Source organism: Podarcis pityusensis (genome assembly GCF_964106645.2).
Source record: "Podarcis pityusensis genome assembly, chromosome: 10".
NCBI lineage: Eukaryota > Metazoa > Chordata > Lepidosauria > Squamata > Lacertidae > Podarcis > Podarcis pityusensis.
In genome coordinates this window covers 58,350,786-58,369,063 of record NC_138035.1, presented here as the reverse complement: position 1 = coordinate 58,369,063, position 18,278 = coordinate 58,350,786, and the positions used below count along the sequence as shown (strand labels likewise).

General features: G+C 42.1%; 1 protein-coding gene across 13 annotated transcripts in view; it reads left to right on the top strand.

Moving 5' to 3' along the window:
• The window catches only part of CADPS2 (calcium dependent secretion activator 2), a 370,823-nt gene that overhangs the window by 241,322 nt on the left and 111,223 nt on the right, over positions 1 to 18,278 (top strand). For all 13 annotated transcript variants that reach the window (XM_081023462.1, XM_081023461.1, XM_081023471.1 and 10 more), the window contains exon 13: positions 5,271 to 5,458. In XM_081023462.1, coding sequence (XP_080879588.1) covers positions 5,271 to 5,458 — 188 coding nt within the window. The remainder of the gene's footprint in view (positions 1 to 5,270; positions 5,459 to 18,278) is intronic.

Genomic DNA, 18,278 nt, shown 5'->3' with positions numbered 1-18,278 from the left:
TGGTAGGATTTGCTAACACCTGTACAGGCATTTTAAGGTACAAATCTAGCTCGCCAGATGTCAAGCATTATGTCATCTATCTTGTAATTCTCTCCTCTTTCATGGGCTGGGAAGGAAAAAGAAATCCAAAGAATAGAATCAAAACCACAGGGGGAGAAAGGCAAATAGATTTATTGTGCTTGTATTCAGCTGAGTCAAGGTTAGCTTTGTAGGCTTAAATCCTGGATAAATTACTTACCACTCTAGGGGTATTCTGTAATTTCATTTTTTTCCCCACTTTCAAAAGAAAGCATAGAGTATTTGAGGAGTGGAGGCTGCAATCGCAAGGATGCATAATCACGAAAAATTAAACAACGTTCATGTTCTATCCTTCCTTATCTACTGATCAATCTTTGCCTTGGCTGACTGGCTTGCTTTGCTTACACAACAAGAATGATCCCACTTATGGGGAAAGTGGAGGTTAGGAGTAACTTGAAAAATGCCTTCTCAGTTGCACATAAACTAATGCGATATGAGGTCTAGTTCATTAACTGAAGTGTAAAATCTGCTGTGGGGATTTTTTATTCTCATTATATCTTGGTAGTTCTTGATTCCAAGATGTACCGGTAATTTTATACCAAAGAACCCAAGCTCATGCTGGTCATCGCCTATCCTGGCTCCCTGGCAAACATGCCACTATTATGTACATGTGGGTTAAACCACAGAGCCTAGGACTTGCCGATCAGAAGGTTGGTGGTTCAAATCTCCGCGACGGGGTGAACTCCAGAGTCGGTCACGACTGGACCTAATGGTCAGGAGTTCCTTTACCTTTACTTTCTGATACAGACACCATATTTGGAGAGTTCATGTTCAACATTTTTAGATATCCCTTAAATTAAAACATATTAGGTGTGAGAATGTTACTTGCCCCAAAATGGAAAGAAGCAGAACTCCCTGCAGAGGAAGATTGGATACAAAAACTTACTAAATAAGCAGAAATGGTGAAACTTGCAGGAAGAATGAGAAATCAAGATAACTATTTTTTTTAATAGAAGAATGGAAATGGTTTATTGAATATTTACAGATAAATTATAAACAGATAAAAACATTGTCAGGATTGTTGCAGTTTTGTAAGAGTATATATTTAAAGAAGATGAATAAATGAGCAAATTAATTTGGATATGCAGAAGATATTAAAAACAAATTTAAGGAACTGCAGAAATGGGGGGGAAGGAAGTCAAGTTTTGAAATGTCAGAACGATTGTAAAATTAGTGAAATGTATAAACTTGAAAAGTATAAATAAATAAACAAAATATCAAAAATAATATAAATAAATAAAACATATTAGATGTGAACCTGGAAACTATTCCCTGAATGAGCAAAGTCATGGAAGTGTGCAGACATGGAGTTTATGGGCTGTTCTGCAGAATGTGAAGTCTCTAGATGCCTCTCATTATCTCCAGCTAGTCTTCTTTCTCTGCTCTGTCAAATTAGTAAGTTGCTCACTGGTTACTATTTTTATTAATATTTTATTAAGAGAATTTCATTTATTAAAAGACAGAGGGAGGGGGAGGGAGGAAAGAAAAAGTGAGTGAGAATGAAAAAGAAAGAAAAAAACCATACTGTTACATTACCATACATTAATATATAGATGTGCAGATTCTTATTATCCTAATAGGCATGCAGTTGTCAGGTACCTAATATGTTCTGCGTAAAGTCATTCAGAGTATCATTGCATTTATCCAAAGAAAGACTGTGGGTGGTAATTCCTCGCCTCTGAAAATGAGGTTCTTAAGTTGTGGTGACCCACCAGGGCTTGAGAGGCTAAAATTATCTACAACTAAACTACAGTGGTACCTCTGGTTACGTACTTAATTTGTTGTGGAGGTCCGTTCTTAACCTGAAAACGTTCTCAACCACTTTAGCTAATGGGGCCTCCTGCTGCGGCCGCACGATTTCTGTTCTCATCCTGAAGCAAAGTTTTTAACCAGAGGTAATATTTCTGGGTTAGCGGAATCTGTAAACTGAAGCGTATGTAACCTGAAGCGTATGTAACCCGAGGTACCACTGTACCACTGAATCTGCATTGGCCCACCTAAATGCTGTCAGCCCTCAAGTCAAAGTTTACTACGTGATCTCAGCTGGCCTTAAGAGAAGAACATAGCTAGCAATTCTGAATGAAATTCAATGGAACAGGCTCCTGTGATCTTTGATCTCTAATATCTATCAAGTGTGTAAGGGACGCGGGTGGCACTGTGGGTTAAACCACAGAGCCTAGGACTTGCCAATCAGAAGGTCGGCGGTTCGAATCCCCACAAAGGGGCGAGCTCCCGTTGCTCGGTCCCTGCTCCTGCCAACCTAGCAGTTCGAAAGCACATCAAAGTACAAGTAGATAAATAGGTACCGCTCTGGCGGGAAGGTAAACGGCATTTCCGTGCACTGCTCTGGTTCACCAGAAGTGGCTTAGTCATGCTGGCAACATAACCCGGAAGCTGTACGCCGGCTCTCTTAGCCAATAAAGCGAGATGAGCGCCACAACCCCAGAGTCGGCCACAACTGGACCTAATGGTCAGGGGTCCCTTTGCCTTTACCTATCAAGTGTGTAGCATATGGAATCCTCAGAACAAACATTCAGACCTATTTCAGTCATAGGCCAGAGCTTTCTTGACAAACATTTTCTTACATTCCTTTCCACAGCTTCTGGGTTGTTCGCCTTTCCCATGTGCACAGCTTTGCCCCTCAAAACTGAACTCAGTCACAACCCCACACTTTTTTTCCTTCTTCTGTGAGAATAGTGGGTTCTATTATTAAAGGCTCCCTTAGAAACTTTACACATACATCAACTTTAGAAAAAGATAAATAAATTAATGATACCGTTGCTTCTGTCAGTCTGCAGATGCTGAAAATTTACTTTTAATCGCCCAACTTTTGCATTTCAGCAAATTAAATGAAAGTAGCGACACTCGCCACAAAACAAAACCAAGCTAATATGAAACAATTAGATTTAAACATAACCTGTGATTTAAACTATTAGCGATACTGAAATTCCTTTATTCCAGTAAACAGTAGGGAGCTTCTAAGCAATTATAAAATAAAAGTGATTATCACAATATTAACTTGATAACTTTAAAAACTCCTACCTTTCTGTTGTGCAAGTAGAGCTTGAGCGTGAGAAAAAACTAGTTGGGAATTTTGTGAAGAAATGAGTAACCACTCCTCAGTTGTTTCTGCTTATGACTCCATTTCTGTTCCTCAGAATAAGTAAATTTTTAGTATTATCTATTCACTCTCAACAGCCAAGCTTTGCTTATATTATTTCTATGGTGAGCATGTCCAAGTGCATCCATCTTTCGAAATGTTTAGACAGAAAAGTGTCATCTAGCCAAGGAGGAACTAACTTTCAACTCTGTCAAATTAAACATATTCAATCTGAAAATCGCTCACCAAAATTAGGGCAGAAGATAAACTGTCTGCAGATGTGTATCTTCTCTCTGCTGTGTCCTAACTTATGCAGTCATCCAGCAGTCTCTTACTATGGGATGTTTCCACCCACACTTGAAAACGTACTTTATCCCAGCATTTCTCTTACCATTAATACCAGTTACTAGTTAACATGATTGATATTTTATTTTGATATTGTTATTTTATCTGAACCACATTGGTCTTTCTTTTCAAAGTGAAAGGTAGTATGTAGGTTCTTTTTTTAAAGACATACTCATTATTTTTCACACTTTGGTTTGGAAATCAGACAACACCCTACATTGCCAAAGTTCCCTTTACTGGGAAAAAAGTATGTGTACCGTAATAACTTTAAGATGGGTATCAATGTTAGTCGCAGTAAAAATAGCCGAGACTCTTCACACCTTTAATGATTAGCACGTTTATTATGGCATCAAGTCCTTCATAGACATCTGATGCTCTGGTCCACGAAAGCTTATGTTGTAATAATTGTATAAGATGCTACAAGATAATCTGATGTTTTTACTTAAGCCAGTTATCTTTTGAAGCCACCTCCATCTCTAATAACAATTTCAGACAAAATGTCTAAAAACCTCTCACCCAAACACTGCCATGTTTGATTTCTTTCTATGTCTGTCTTGTGCAGTCCGATGGCTTAGTGAGCACACCATCCCTAATTCTAGCACGTGTGTCAGCGATCTTTCTGATGTACTCCTGGATTCCTTTCTTAACCCATTCAGACATCATGCTAAACTATGGATTATTATGATGGGAGGGAGCATAGCTTCCCACTGGGATCACACACTCCCTTCTCGTGTCATAGTCACAAGCTGGTGCTTCTGAGTTCAGTTAATCACAGTATATCCTCGTATCCAAACCCTAAACTGTGGTTAATCATAATGAATGTTTTCAGAAACAAGCTAGCTTCATAAACTGTGGTTTGAAGTTGCAATGGTGCCTCGCAGGCTGATGCCTCTGGCCCTAACTGTTCCCCTACGGAAAATTTCACCAAACACCACTGGTTGAAGTCAGGACACTTTGAGACGATTGTACGATGTACAGTCTAGATGTAATAACTGGCAGGTCTGGTTGTCAGCACTGGGGCATTTTGGGTGTGAGGGGTTTGTGCAGGGAGGATGCTGACTGGGCACAACCTTGGTGATATCTCCCAATAACCAATTTAGACTCTTCTCATGGGCAGTTAAACTTCCCTTTTGCTGTGTGCCTTTAATCTCATGAGATAATTCTAAGCCATTCATATTTGTTCTTTTTCCTTAAAGCGACACTCTGCATGAGAAACTTCTAACCTTCCTTCCTCAGGAAGAATTGGGAATATTGCAGGAAACAACTTTGAACATTTTAACGCTTTTCTGATACCTCTCTTTCCTCCTCCTCTCCTTGCCAAAAAATTGTTCACAACACTGTCAATTTTGGAGCTAACGACAAATCACATTGATTAAAAATACAATGGAACCATTGTATTTTCCATTGACGAACATTTCAGAACTCGGAACGCCATAAACTTGGAAGTAAATGCTTCTGTTTTGAAATGCACCTCATAAGTTGAACTTCTGAGGCGGCTTCCTGGTTGAGTTTACTGTATTAATTTTTTCCGTTTTGAGGCTTCCGTATTGAGTTTTTTATTTTTGAACGTTTCGGAACTCGAACAGTCCTCCAGAATGGATTATGTTCGAAAACCGAGGTTCCACTGTATATTGCATGAAAAACTGTAGTTTTCGGTTCTTTCTCTCTGAAAATATTTGAAAACAGTGTATAAAAGAACAGTCCAGATTTAATGACGCAACACTTTCCCCCTTCCCATCTCTTACAGGGTTGGTTTAGCCCGGGCCAAGTCTTTGTGTTAGACGAATACTGCGCTCGTTATGGTGTGAGGGGCTGTCACCGCCATCTGTGCTACCTGAATGAATTGATGGAACACTCAGAGAATGGCGCTGTCATTGACCCAACCTTGCTCCATTACAGCTTTGCCTTTTGTGCTTCTCATGTTCATGGCAACAGGTATTTTAATATGCAGACTTGCCAGGAAAGTCATTAGGCTATGTGACAAGGAGAGGCGAGCGATGTATTTAGACTTAGCTTCACCCACACACGGTGTAGCAGAGGATTGAATGAGCATCAAGAGTTCAGTTCTTGCAAACAGTCTGTGTGTGTTCTGAAGTGCAGCAGAACATTTTTATATCAAAGCGAACCTCGCTTGAAAATATGCAGGCATGCTGAAAGATCTACGTTGAAGGGCTATTTCTCACCAAACACAGCAGATGTTTGTTACATGTCTTTATATGCATTGTAGCATAAAAAGAGGAGGTGCATATTTTGTAAACGCAAGAAGGGGTGGGGAACAATGCATTCGTTGCAGCTGAATAAATATAAGCATCACTTATTTAGGAGAAATGTAATGCCGCCTAGGAAGACCCTGATTTCTAGTGACCCATAGATGTCCAGTGCAAATGAAGAACACTTGTGGGACCCAGTGATGACCTCTGGGTGCTGGTGTGAACTTCTATCATTGACCTATGCCTGGGCCTAAAAATCTCTGTCAGTGTCTACCCTGCATAACATGTCTGGGGAAACTGCTATCATAGGTTCCAATGAATTGCTCTCAATATTGGCTTTGTTTTTGCTTCTCAAGATACATCTTGAACTCTGCTTTGAGCTAAGTTTGGAAGTAGTACAATTTATGCTTCCCTTCACTGGTAGAGTGAAATTTTATAGTGTGTGTAGCATTTTCATATTCTGAAACTAAAGCTGCAGTTGTTTTGAAAGAGGGGATTTTGGACTCCTTTATCTTCATGTGGTAGACTCTGGCCTCTAGCCTAGTTTCCGTTACTCCTTTCCTTGCTAAAATGGTTTGAATTCTGTCACGCTTGCGATGAAGTAGCAGTAAATGGACATGTGAATTTAAGTGAACATTCGGTTTTTCTGAGAGCATAATTAGGCCTTGTATGGCAAAAGCCCTGAATTTGCAGCAGTGGTACAAGGCAAACAATTCCTAGCTGTATAATTCAATAAATGGGTGCATGTTCATCCCAAGGGACAGGTGGCTTTGGGCAACTTCGCTTTGTTACTTTGAGCACATCTGTTTCCATATTAATGGCTTACAGGTAAATATCACAGTGTGTAGAATGAAGAGGATTGTGTGTGGTGTTAGAGGAAGGGTAGATTAAAAGCTCTTCAATTTGAGTAGGCTAGTAGGCTGAAAGCAAAGAGTAAGGTTACTATAACCTCCATCATAGAGCTTCAATATGCTGATGACAACGTAGTCTGTGCACACTTGGAGGATGACCTCTAAACCATCCTAAATATCTTTGCAGAAGCTTACGGAAAGCTTGGCCTATTGCTCAGTAGCTAAAAAAACCAAAGTGCTGCACCAACAAGCACAAAACAACCCCTCTGCATAACCATAAATTCAATTCAGTGGTGTAATGTTGGAAAATGTTGATCATTTTTCCTGCCTAGGCAGTTATCTTTCCCCAAGGGCCAACATCAATGCCAAAATCAATCATTGCCTGAGCTTTGTGAGTGCAGCTTTCTCCTGATTGAAGCATAGAGTGTTTGAGGACCGGGACGTTTGCAGGGAAACCACAATGCTTGTTTACAACTTTACAACTACCAACTTTATGGTTGTGAAACATGGACCCCTTATAAATGCCATCTCCAACTCCTTGAAAGATTCCATCAACAGTGTCTCCCAAAAAATTTACATACCACTTGGGAAGACAGGCGAACTAATGTCATTGTACTGGAAGAAGGAAAGATCACCAGTGTTGAAACAATTAGTATTCGACATCAACTTGGTTGTACTGGTCATGTGGTTCAGATGCCTGATTATCATCTTCCAAAGCAACTACTCTATTCCCAACTTAAGAATGGAAAGTGTAATGTTGGTGGACAACAAAAGAGGTTTAAAGATGCTCTCAAGGCAAATCTTTAAAAAATAAACACCAACAACTGGGAAACATTGGCCTGTGAGCACTTCAATTGGAGAATAGCCTCTACCAAAGGCGTCATGGACTCTGAAGAAGCACAAACTCAGGACGCTAGGGAGAAACAAGCTAAGGGGAAGGCACGTCTGGCAAATCCTCACCATGATCAACTCCTGCCCAGAAACCTGTGTCCCTGCTGTGGAAGGACATGTGGATCCAGAATTGACCTCCAAACCAACTTAAGAATGCACTGTTAAAACCATATTCATGGAAGGCAATCTTATTCGGCTATGAGTGATTGTCAAAAAAAGAGAAAAAGAAAGAAAGAAAGTACTTCTGGGCGGACATGTTCTGTTCCTTCTGGAGTAGTTTGCCCACCTTTGGTCCCCATCCTGCACTCAGCTCTCACAAGTAGCTCCTAGAAGCTGTCAGCGTGCAACAGCGGCCACACCCTGGGAACGGCTTTGACTTGCCAGCTAAACCAGGTGAGAGTAGCCAATGGGCCTCAAAGTTCAGTGAGTTAGGGACTTCCCCTGCGTGTCAAGACAGGCTTCAGTAGATTGAGCGGACAAGATCAGTAGTGGGTCCAATGGTCAGGAAGACGGTTTCAGCACATGCCGCAGAGGGAAGTGAAGGGCAGATGGGGCTTGCCACCTGGAAAGGGAGCCCATCTAAGAGAAGGAAAACTCTTGCCCTAAACCTCTGCTGCCTTATAGGTCATCTCTGGGAGAAGAAAAGGAGTGGTGTCCCTAAGATGGTTGGATGGCACCTTGTAGGCCTTCTTCCGGCAACTCCTCCAGCCAAGCTGGTGCCAAATGTATTGCTCTGATTTCCGTTGGACCACATCAAGGCCAAGAGAGGGGTCTTGTTGTCTGGATAGCCCAGGACCTCCATACACACTGCCCAGGCTTGCACCCCAGAGAGGTAATTTCAGTGCTGCTAATGCAACAGTTTGACTGCACCCCTGGAGGTGCACTCCATTGTCTCTCAAGACAAATAGATGCTAACAACAGCAAGAAGAAGAGGAACAGGATAATGACCTCACTGCTGCAATAAAGGTGTTCTGCTTTGACAATATATTCCATTAGCTTTTCTACAATTGTAGGTTTTAAAAATGGTGGATAATCCAGCTTTCAGTCTATATTTTTGCAACAGTGAGAGAGAGAAAATTCTAGTCCATGGGTTCACTCTTTTGACTGGAGCTTTGGGATGGGATTAAGGTTTTATGGCACAGATAATTTTACTCATATGCCAAGTTACATGGTAGTCATTTAAAGCTCCAACTCAGTTTTAGGAAAAAGAAAGAATTCACGAGTACACCAACTTATCAAATTTGGCTCAATTTTAGTTTTTTTTTTAGGCAGCCTATTTCTCTGCCCTTGACTTTATGATCTCTTGTATCTTATACAACTACTTCTTCTTTTTACCACCTTGGACACAAACTCAACAATTGTCTGTTCCCTTTGATGTCCTCCCATTCTTGTCCATATGCCTGACTTACAAATGGAGTAGCTTTGATTGTTAAATGTTTTTCATAGGTTTCCTCTGCACTGATACAGTGCTCATATAGACAGCCCTGGCCTCTTTGTGAAATGATTGCTAATTGTCAAGGTCTCCTGCTCTCCCTGTCAATGCAATTCCTTTCCAACTGAAGGCAAAAGCACTTGGTTACCACCCTGACTTGCATTTCCATTTTCCCAGGCATTTTCAGCAACTTCCTGATTAAAGGAAGCTTTTTAAAAAAATTAATAAATCAAGCGCTCAACAATAATTATACTCAAATAAAGAAGCAACATTATAGGACCCAAACAAGAATGGAGTCTAAAATAGTTCTAGAGTAAAACATTTGACATAAAATTCCTTATTTATCCACTGGTGTCCAAAGCTGATTGAAAAACTAAATAAAAATAGCAACAAGCTACAGTATAAAAATACAAAATGGCCATACACAAGGAGAAAACATTTAAGAGGATTCCATAATCTCCTATTAAACCTGCAGAGTCCAGTTCAGTGGAGGTGGGATTAACCAGAACTCCAGAGATTAAGAAGACCAAAGAATCCCTTCAAAAGTTTATCTATAGGGACACCTTTCTCCAAAGGGGAAATTACTCTGCTTTTATACAACTCTGACCATTTTAATTTACTTGCTGTAGGGAAACTGGATCACCACTCTAGTCTTCACCAACGAGTCATCTTCACCTCTCCTGCCAACAGCTTTCTCAAACAAACTAGGCATCTCTGTACTAAACCGGAGGAAGAAAATTTGTTTGGTGCACTTTCTAGGTAGTTTCTAATCTTACATCCATCTGAAAAGAAGACAGAACAGGAAGGAAAACATCAAGAGTGAGAAAGGGGAAAGAGTCACCAGAAGGAAAGAAAAAAGGTAATAGCATTCAAAATGCAAGAAAAGTCACCAAGTCTCTCTTCATTTTTTTTATTTCTTTATTTTTTAATAACTTTTTTTAAAAAGTTTTTACATCAGGTTTAGGGTTCATAAAAGTAAAATATACAGAACAATATTAATAAAAAACAAAACAAACAAGTGGGGACAATCAGTAAGTTCCATATTTATGTCCATAGAGGTCACCCAATACTGCTGGCCACATGGAGCAACTCTTCTCATATCTTATTCACAAGGGTGTTTTGTCTTAGCTCAACTAATAATAATAATAATAATAATAATAATAATTTATTTATACCCCCACCCGTCTGGCTGGGTTTCCACAGCCACTCTGGGTGGCTTCCAACAAAATATTAAAAATAGGATAAAACATCAAACATTAAAAACTTCCCTAAACAGGGCTGCCTTCAGATGTCTTCTAAAAGTCAGATAGTTGTTTATTTCCTTGACATCTGTTGGAAGGACGTTCCACCACTACCGAGAAAGCCCTCTTCCTGGTTCCCTGTAACCTCACTTCTCACAGTGAGGGAACTGCCAGAACTGCCATTGGAGCTGGACCTCAGTGTCTGGGCTGAACAATGGGGGATGGAGACGCTCCTTCAACTGGGCTGAGGCCATTTAAGGCTTTAAGGTCAGCACCAGCACTTTGAAACGTGCTCAGAAACTAAGGCCTTGTCATCATTTCCGCACCTCACAAAAAAAACCATCTCCACCCTTAAGACAACCATTCAGGCCTTATTCAGTCATGAACCAGAGCTTCTTGCCAAAATATGTTCTCCCTCCTCCCTGAGCTTCTGGGGTGATCACTGTCACCATGCATGTAGATTTACCCCCTGCAAAAAAGGGGGGATCCCGTGACTCCACTATCTTGTTTTTATAAGACCTATTGATCATGACCCTTCCTCTGATCACACTTATACATGGAGAATTTAAGAAGACTATGCAAAAAATTAACCTGCCGGCTTCCATTGCTCCTTTAGTTGCATGTATTTTACTCTGATCTTCAGGAAAACAAAGATAAGTAATACATGTTTGAAGCAATATATAAATAAACCTGAAGGATAGATGAGAGTCTGTCTTGTGGTGTTCAAAAGGCTGGCTCTGTCATCAAGGTCTCGGTCTTGATTGCCTTCTATAGTTGGGACTGAAATTGACAAGGACAAGACAGGACATCCTTGCAAAGATGAGTTTCTTACAAGAATATGATGGGCTAGCTTTCAGCCTCTTTCATTAATACTATTTTGTTCAGTGAATGGGGATGGGCTTTTCTTTTCTTCCCCCCTCTTTTTTGTACAAAATCTCAAGGCCTTTACTGGTTACAATGAAAGCCTACTTTCCATGCCAACTCTTGAGCTGCCTGACACATTTATAGAAATTTTCGTGTGGAAGCCTGACTGCATGCGACTACTTCCCTTGCCTTATTTATTGTCTGGTTTTGAACCTTTTGGTGCTAATGTTTAGCACAGTGTGTCCTATAATTGCCCAAACTTATTTCAATAATTCAAAAGGAAGATAGAAGTATTTCTTTTATTTATTAACGCGAGTGAAGGACATCGGTGCACGCAGGACGTTGAAATATCTGAGAGAGCACATCCTCCTCCTCCACTCTGTATGTATTCCTCCTATTCAAGCTGCTGTATTTGTGAGGCATTATGAGTGTTTTAGAAATAAAAGAATAGAATGGCGTTGTAAAGAGAGGCTCCAGCTGGTATTAAGATACTGAAATAAGAGAAAAAGAAATGGGAAGAAAGGGAGAGAGAAGAAAGGTAAGTCAAGGACAGAAACAGTAGCTCTCACTCGGAATTTTGCTCACACACAGATAATAACATCCACTCAATTCATCTACAGCATTACAAAGGGGGAGAAAAGGAATTTCACAGACAAAGCAGGATAGGTCAGAGTTCTAGGCTGATATCTGTGATTATACATCGTGCTGTGTAATCCTATGTATGTTTTCTCAGAAGTAAGCTCTATGGAGCTCACTGAGGCTTCCTCTCAAGTAAGCACATGTAGGATTGCAGCTGTGGATCTTCTGCTGGCATCAGGGGGTCACTGGGTTGGGCTCTGGCTCCACCCTGCTCATGAGGCAGGAGAAAAAACTCTCTGGGGAAGTGGGTGGCTCCCAGTCAGGTTGTTTTGTTTTTTGCTCCTGCCTGAACGATGCAGTCCCAACATGATTGGCTCCTGCTTTTACTCAGGCTAGTTTTGCCCTTCTCCTTTGGACTTTCCTTCTCCAAATCCTGAAGCCTTCCCAGAGAAGCCACTCTAGGACAGCGTGTCTTGTTGGAAGTCATGGTTCCCGCCTTTGGCACTTACGGAGCATGCTAAGAAGACCTGTGGGTGTCGGAGGCCACATCGACGCTTCCTGTTGCTGCAGCCTGATCTCTGGGCATGCAGTCGGCCTGCTGCCTGCAAACCCTTTGCATGGCTGAGCATGGAACCACCTCAGCAGCCAGCGGCTTTCCATGGTGTAGACCTCCCAGTAGCCCACAAGGCTAAACAGAAGCAGAAACACATGGAGGCTTCTAAAGCATCTCCTGCAGCAATTAGGTCACCACAAGGCCCTTCCCTTCCTCAGTGACCCACAGCAGACCCAGCCACTATTGCCTCTCCCTTGGGAAGGGATTCAGATGACAGCCACCCAATCCTGGCACAGGCTTTTCATTCCACCCCCACCCCACCACCTCAGATGAGGATGAATTTGTGGGGTTTCCGGAAGCTGCTTCTTTTATCTCAATCCCCTAGGAAACCAACCTCTCTCCCAACACATCCAAGACCAGCGCCCACAGGGGGACCTCTATCACCAGAAATTATTCAGCAAATTAAAGAAGCCATCCCCGAGTACAGGCTCCTTCTCCTTCGTTGTAACTGAAGAAGAGAAGTGGAGTGATGGATCCATGCTAGAGGAACAGACCTTTGACCTCCTGTTCCAGTATGCGCATTGTTGCAAGCCTTGGGCATCTCTCACTCTGATGACCCTGTTCCCCCAAAAGAGGCTAAAGTGCAACCAGAGCCACAAACATCCACCAGATTTGTTCCAACCCCAACAGACAACAGGCAATTGAGGAAAATGGGATATATCTCTCATATATATAGTTGGCAAACTATACACTTGATTCACCCACAGATTCCATCAACGGTGTCTCCGAAAAGTTTTACACATCACTTGGGAGGACAGGCGAACTAATAGTGTACTGGAAGAAGCAAAGATCACCAGTGTTGAAGCAATGATTCTTCAACATCAACTTCGTTGGACTGGTCATGTTTTGCGGATGCCTGATGATCGTCTTCCAAAGCAACTACTCTATTGCAAACTTAAAAATGGAAAGTGTAATGCTGGTGGTCAACAAAAGAGGTTTAAAGACTGTCTCAAGGCAAATCTAAAAAAATGTATAAACTACAACTGGGAAACACTGGCCTGCAAGCACTCCAATTGGAGAACAGACTTTACCAAAGCTTTGAAGAAACTCGAACTCAGGACGCAAGGGAGAAACATGCTAAGAGGAAGGCACTCTTGGCAAATCCACACCACGATCAACTCCCGCCCAGAAACCTGTGCCCCCACTGTGGAAGGACGTGTGGATCCAGAATTGGCCTTCACTGTCACTCATTGTTAAAACTGTGTTTATGGAAGACAGTCTTACTCAGCTATTCCCACTGTACATATTTCAGGAGAATCCAACACCCAGGTAGATAGGCTAAGTCAAACCAAACTAGATCTAGGGGGAATAGATGCTGCATCATCTGATCTTCTCTGAGCTTCAGAACTGCTACAGGCTCTTCATGGTAGACCTCTTCATGAACTAGGCCACCCAGCAACTGCCAGAGTTCTTCTCACTTCCAGCAGATATTTGTAGGGTTGCCACTGGGATATCCCCTAGCACCTTTACAAGGCACTGTATGATGGATTTGCATTCATCTGCTGAGGCTTCCTTTAGGCGCAAGCCCTGCCACAGTAGCCTAGTCTACAGTTGGGGTCCACCCTAACTGGGTAAACTCTGGTACATCCCAATCCAGTGCCGCCATGATGCCAGTAGGAGATAGTATGGTTGGTACTCACCTGAACTGTAGAACTCTGATGGCATCATGAGGTCACTGGAGCCCACACCCTAACATGGACTACAACATGCCTCATTTATTACTGCATGTTCTCATGCTCTTTGGGCAGCTGGTGGCTGTTAATGTATTAGGAGAAAGTGGGCTTTAACCATTTGTGACGTCGATAACTGTTGGAATTTGGCTGCAAAAATGAGGGGGAGCCTCCCATTTTCCCAAAGAGTTTTTTCTCCTGCCTTGTAACTATGGTGGAGCCAGAACCCAATCCAGCGACCTCATGATGCCAATCAGAGATCTACACTTCAGGTGAGTACCAATCATACTTTCTCTAAGTCAGGCTTGACAAGGAGAAAGACATCAACATGGAGACAAAGGAGTCTTAAAGGCCCAATGGTAAAATGGTTTGGCTGTGCTAGATGAGCAGTGTGTTCTGTTCTTAAGAGGGCCATCGCATCCCTATTACCAGCTTGGCAAAGACCATATAAGGCATGTTGCCTTTCAGAAGCCGAGTGCATAGGAGTGCCATGTTTCCACTTCATACAGCAGGTAATTAATGTTTGTTTTTAATGCCAGTTTTTCTCCCAGTGTGTGGTGGACAATCTTTTTGCATAAGATGCTATGAAGAAGCTCCCTGTATCTTCTCCCTGCCCTCTGTTTTAATTTTTCTGCCGCATTGTAGTCATACATTAACTCTACAGCCACACTTCAAAAAAGACAAACTAAATTGCTCTTGCTAGCAGTGGCAGATAGCTTTTAAAAATTAAAATGGAGTACCTTGCAATAACGTGAGTGGTGCAAGGAAATGGAGCGATTGTTGTACCGCATTTGTCTGCAGTTGTTTTGAACCACAGCTTCCACATGCATAGGCAGATTGTCATCCTCTTTTATTTTACAAGTGTCTAAAGCTACTAGATGCTATACAGCAGTAATTGGAAAAAATCACATTGCCCTGACCTTAAGGCTTGCAATCGCAATGTTACAGACAGAGACGAGAATGTGGTGGGAGGGGGTCAAGATGAAAAACCAGCGTATATTTTAAGTTAAACTAACCAGATGAAAGACCAGGCATATATTATGTATGAATGGAATTGGGTAAAAAAAACAGACAAGTGGGTATGAGAATTGAATGAGAAAGAGACAACCAATCTGGTGTCCAAAAGTACAGAATCGGCCCCCACAAGTTCCAAGTGGAAAATAATATATGCGGTAAAAAAACAAGGCAGAAGTTCAAGGCATAAATATCAGAGATAAAGCCTAACTGCTTGAGATGATAAGAGAACAGGCCCAAATTCAGGTAACGGAGTGGATAAATGTGTCATCCCTAGCCTTCAACTAGAATTGTATCTCCTGGGACTTCCAGGGGACTTTGTCTTAAGTGATTACTTTGTCCTGGTAGCCAACCAGTACTTGATCTTTGAGGATCACCTTTTGAGACTATTTGACTGATTTGATTCCTGTGAGATGGCATTCACCTTTATTATTTTACTATCCAGCCACAGTAGAATTGTGCCCCCGCAGTCCCATACTATTCAAGCATGTCAGGAAGATACCGTGGGTGATGATAGCAAATGTCACAGAGAGATCCAGCAGAATCAAGAGGAACTGCCCCCGCCACCCCCGCCACCGCAGTAGTCACCCTCAAAGACTACCGATTGTGTTTTAGCCACAAAAGCTGGCCTGAAACCAGACTGGAAAGATCCCAGATAACTCTACTTCATCCAAGAAATCCCAGAGTTGAGTTGCCACAATCTGCTGTAGGAGCTTCTTCAAAAAGGAAAAGTTGGAGACTAGCCCAATGATTGTCTAGGATAGTGGGATACAAAGATGAGGTCTTTCATAAAGGTCTCACAACCACTTCCTTTGAGGATACAGGGACACAGCCCTCCTGCAAGAAAGCATTTGTGATCACCACAGCACATCGGGCCAGCTCTTACCAACCAGGATGGACACAGGTCCAGTCCAGATGGTTGGCATCATCCCTCCAAGCAACTTTTCCGCACCATCAAATTGAACAATATGAAACTCATTAAAACCAAAGAAGCATCCCCACAGATCCTGCCCTTGATGCAGAGACCATGTCAGAATGATTAAAGGTGATTTTGTCAGTGTTCTGCAAAATTGTCACCCCAAGATCACCAAGGGTTGATCTATAACCCCTTGCATTCTAGAGTCTACCATAAGATAAAGGGACCCCTGACCATTAAGTCCAGTTGCGGACGACTCTGGGGGTTGTCCTCATCTCGCTTTACAGGCTGAGGGAGCCGGCGTTTGTCCACAGACAGCTTCCAGGTCATGTGGCCAGCATGACTAAGCTGCTTCTGGCAAACCAGAGCAGTGCATGGAAATGCCGCTTACCTTCCCGCCGGAGCGGTACCTATTTATCTACTTGCACTTTGACGTGCTTTTGAACTGCTAGGTTGGCAGGAAGAATCTACCATACCTTCCCCAAAATAACTGTTGAATGACACTGCTAATGTAGTTGTGGCAGAAAAGCATAATTTTACTGCCATTGCTGCCGTAGACTAGGCCTGAAAATGGGCTCCCCCCTTCTTTTTTCATGATCATTCATTTGCCACTGTTCACAGCTGCCGTTTCACTCTTCCGTTTTCCATTTGATAGCCATTCCCCACCCTGTTCCATTCTTCCTCAGGTGAACTCAGCCAATGAGGGCTCACGTCATAGATGTTGCGATGTTACAGAGGAAACCAGATATGGCTCCTTGGTGACATCACTAACTTGGCCAAATCATGTCCATGTAGGATGAAGACAACGTACAGACCACAAAATGAACTCTTTGCAGCTCTCATCCATCAGTGACTAAAATCTGCGAAAACAAGGCCTGTGATTTATAATGAGTTATGGGAAATGTGCCCCTCCCTCTCACCTCATGCCTTTCCTTGCATAGTGTTCCCAAGACAAAATCACTGTTTAGAGGTGCTAATGTTGCTCGTCGCTGCTGTCCTTAGCCCTAGATTTATATATTTGAAATATGCATGCAGTGGGCTAATTATGTAAATAGTCTATAGACGTGGCAATCTAAACAGTAGCAGTGGAGGTTAAGTGAAGGTACAAAATACAGAAAAGGAGCTATTGTTTTCTTCCTCATCATCTCATCTTGTATCTAGTTCTCACGCTGAGACTTCCCATTTTGTCCCTCTCTTTCTGAAATGATGTTGGTGGGAAATACATGAAGTGCAAAGTGACTTTTTCTCCCTGCTGAGAAGCAGGTTGAATTGACAGATGCCCGGCCTGCTTCCGAGGTTGGCGTCTCACTCCCTCTCTTTGATGGAAGCTGATGCACTGAACTTTCGTCAAACGGATAATAAAAGCGAATGCCATCTCACGGGAACCAAATCAAGCCTCTTACCACTGATGTTGTAGCTTCGCCCTTTATTGTTCTTAAAAATTTCCTTTCTTGCGGGGGCGGAATCTGCAAAAGATGAACTCTGTAAGATATTTCACAGACTTTGGGAACACAAATGTCAGAACATGGAGAATTGCCTTTCCAGAGAAGAAGCTGGGCATCTTGTGAAGGCACTAAGCCATGGCAGAGCATGGTTGTACCAGTGGCGTATCTGCCTTGCTGTTTAATAGGTTTGCAGCTGGAAGTATTTATTTTTAGTGCTGCAATGTTTGCCATTGGACACAGAGTCTTTAAAAGTCTCATTTCTCAATAGTTTGTGTCAGTGGCAGTTCTGAAGGAGGGACATTGGTGTATCTTGTTCTCTTTGATGTTTTGCAATCTTGAGTGTCTTCAAAACCCTAGTCTGCGCTGGTTTTCACTTTGCTTCCCGTTGCCCCTTCAGTGAATTATTCTCTGTCCTGTGGGTCATTGGAGACTGCAGCAAAAAAAGAAAGGATGTCAGATAAATGTATTTCGGACTGTTGTCTATCAGTTGGTTTTTTGTAGCAGGGAAGATTAAGTCACTTAGCAATTTGCATTCCCTTTGATTTGTTACCTCTCCTGGTTGCAATGTACTATTATTTTAAGTGTTGGTGATGATAACACAGGAATGGGGTGAACAACTTTCTTGGCTTACATACTGTCTATATGCTGCCCACACGAAGTTCCTGTGCTTCTCTGGGAACTAGATTAGTACTAGGAAGAGGTCGTCCAGAAGGGAGGGAAAGGAAACAGTAGAAAAGCTTGGCGATACCCTTTAGATATTTGAAAGTAGGGAAAATCAATACCACTTGTGTTTGGGCTGTGGTAGAAAAACTTTAGGCAGGCTTGGAGATATCTGTTTATACAGAATTTATGTCGTTTGCCCCAGCTGCTATCTCAGTTCAGACTTTGGAATCTAAGAAAACATAGCAGCTTGTGATCCTCAGTGGCAAAGGAAAAGCTTTCTTCCTGAAAATCTGGAGGCAGAATTCAACCTCACTTTACACCTGACTTTCAGCTCCCCTTTAATCTGGACTTACGCTAAGGAAGCCT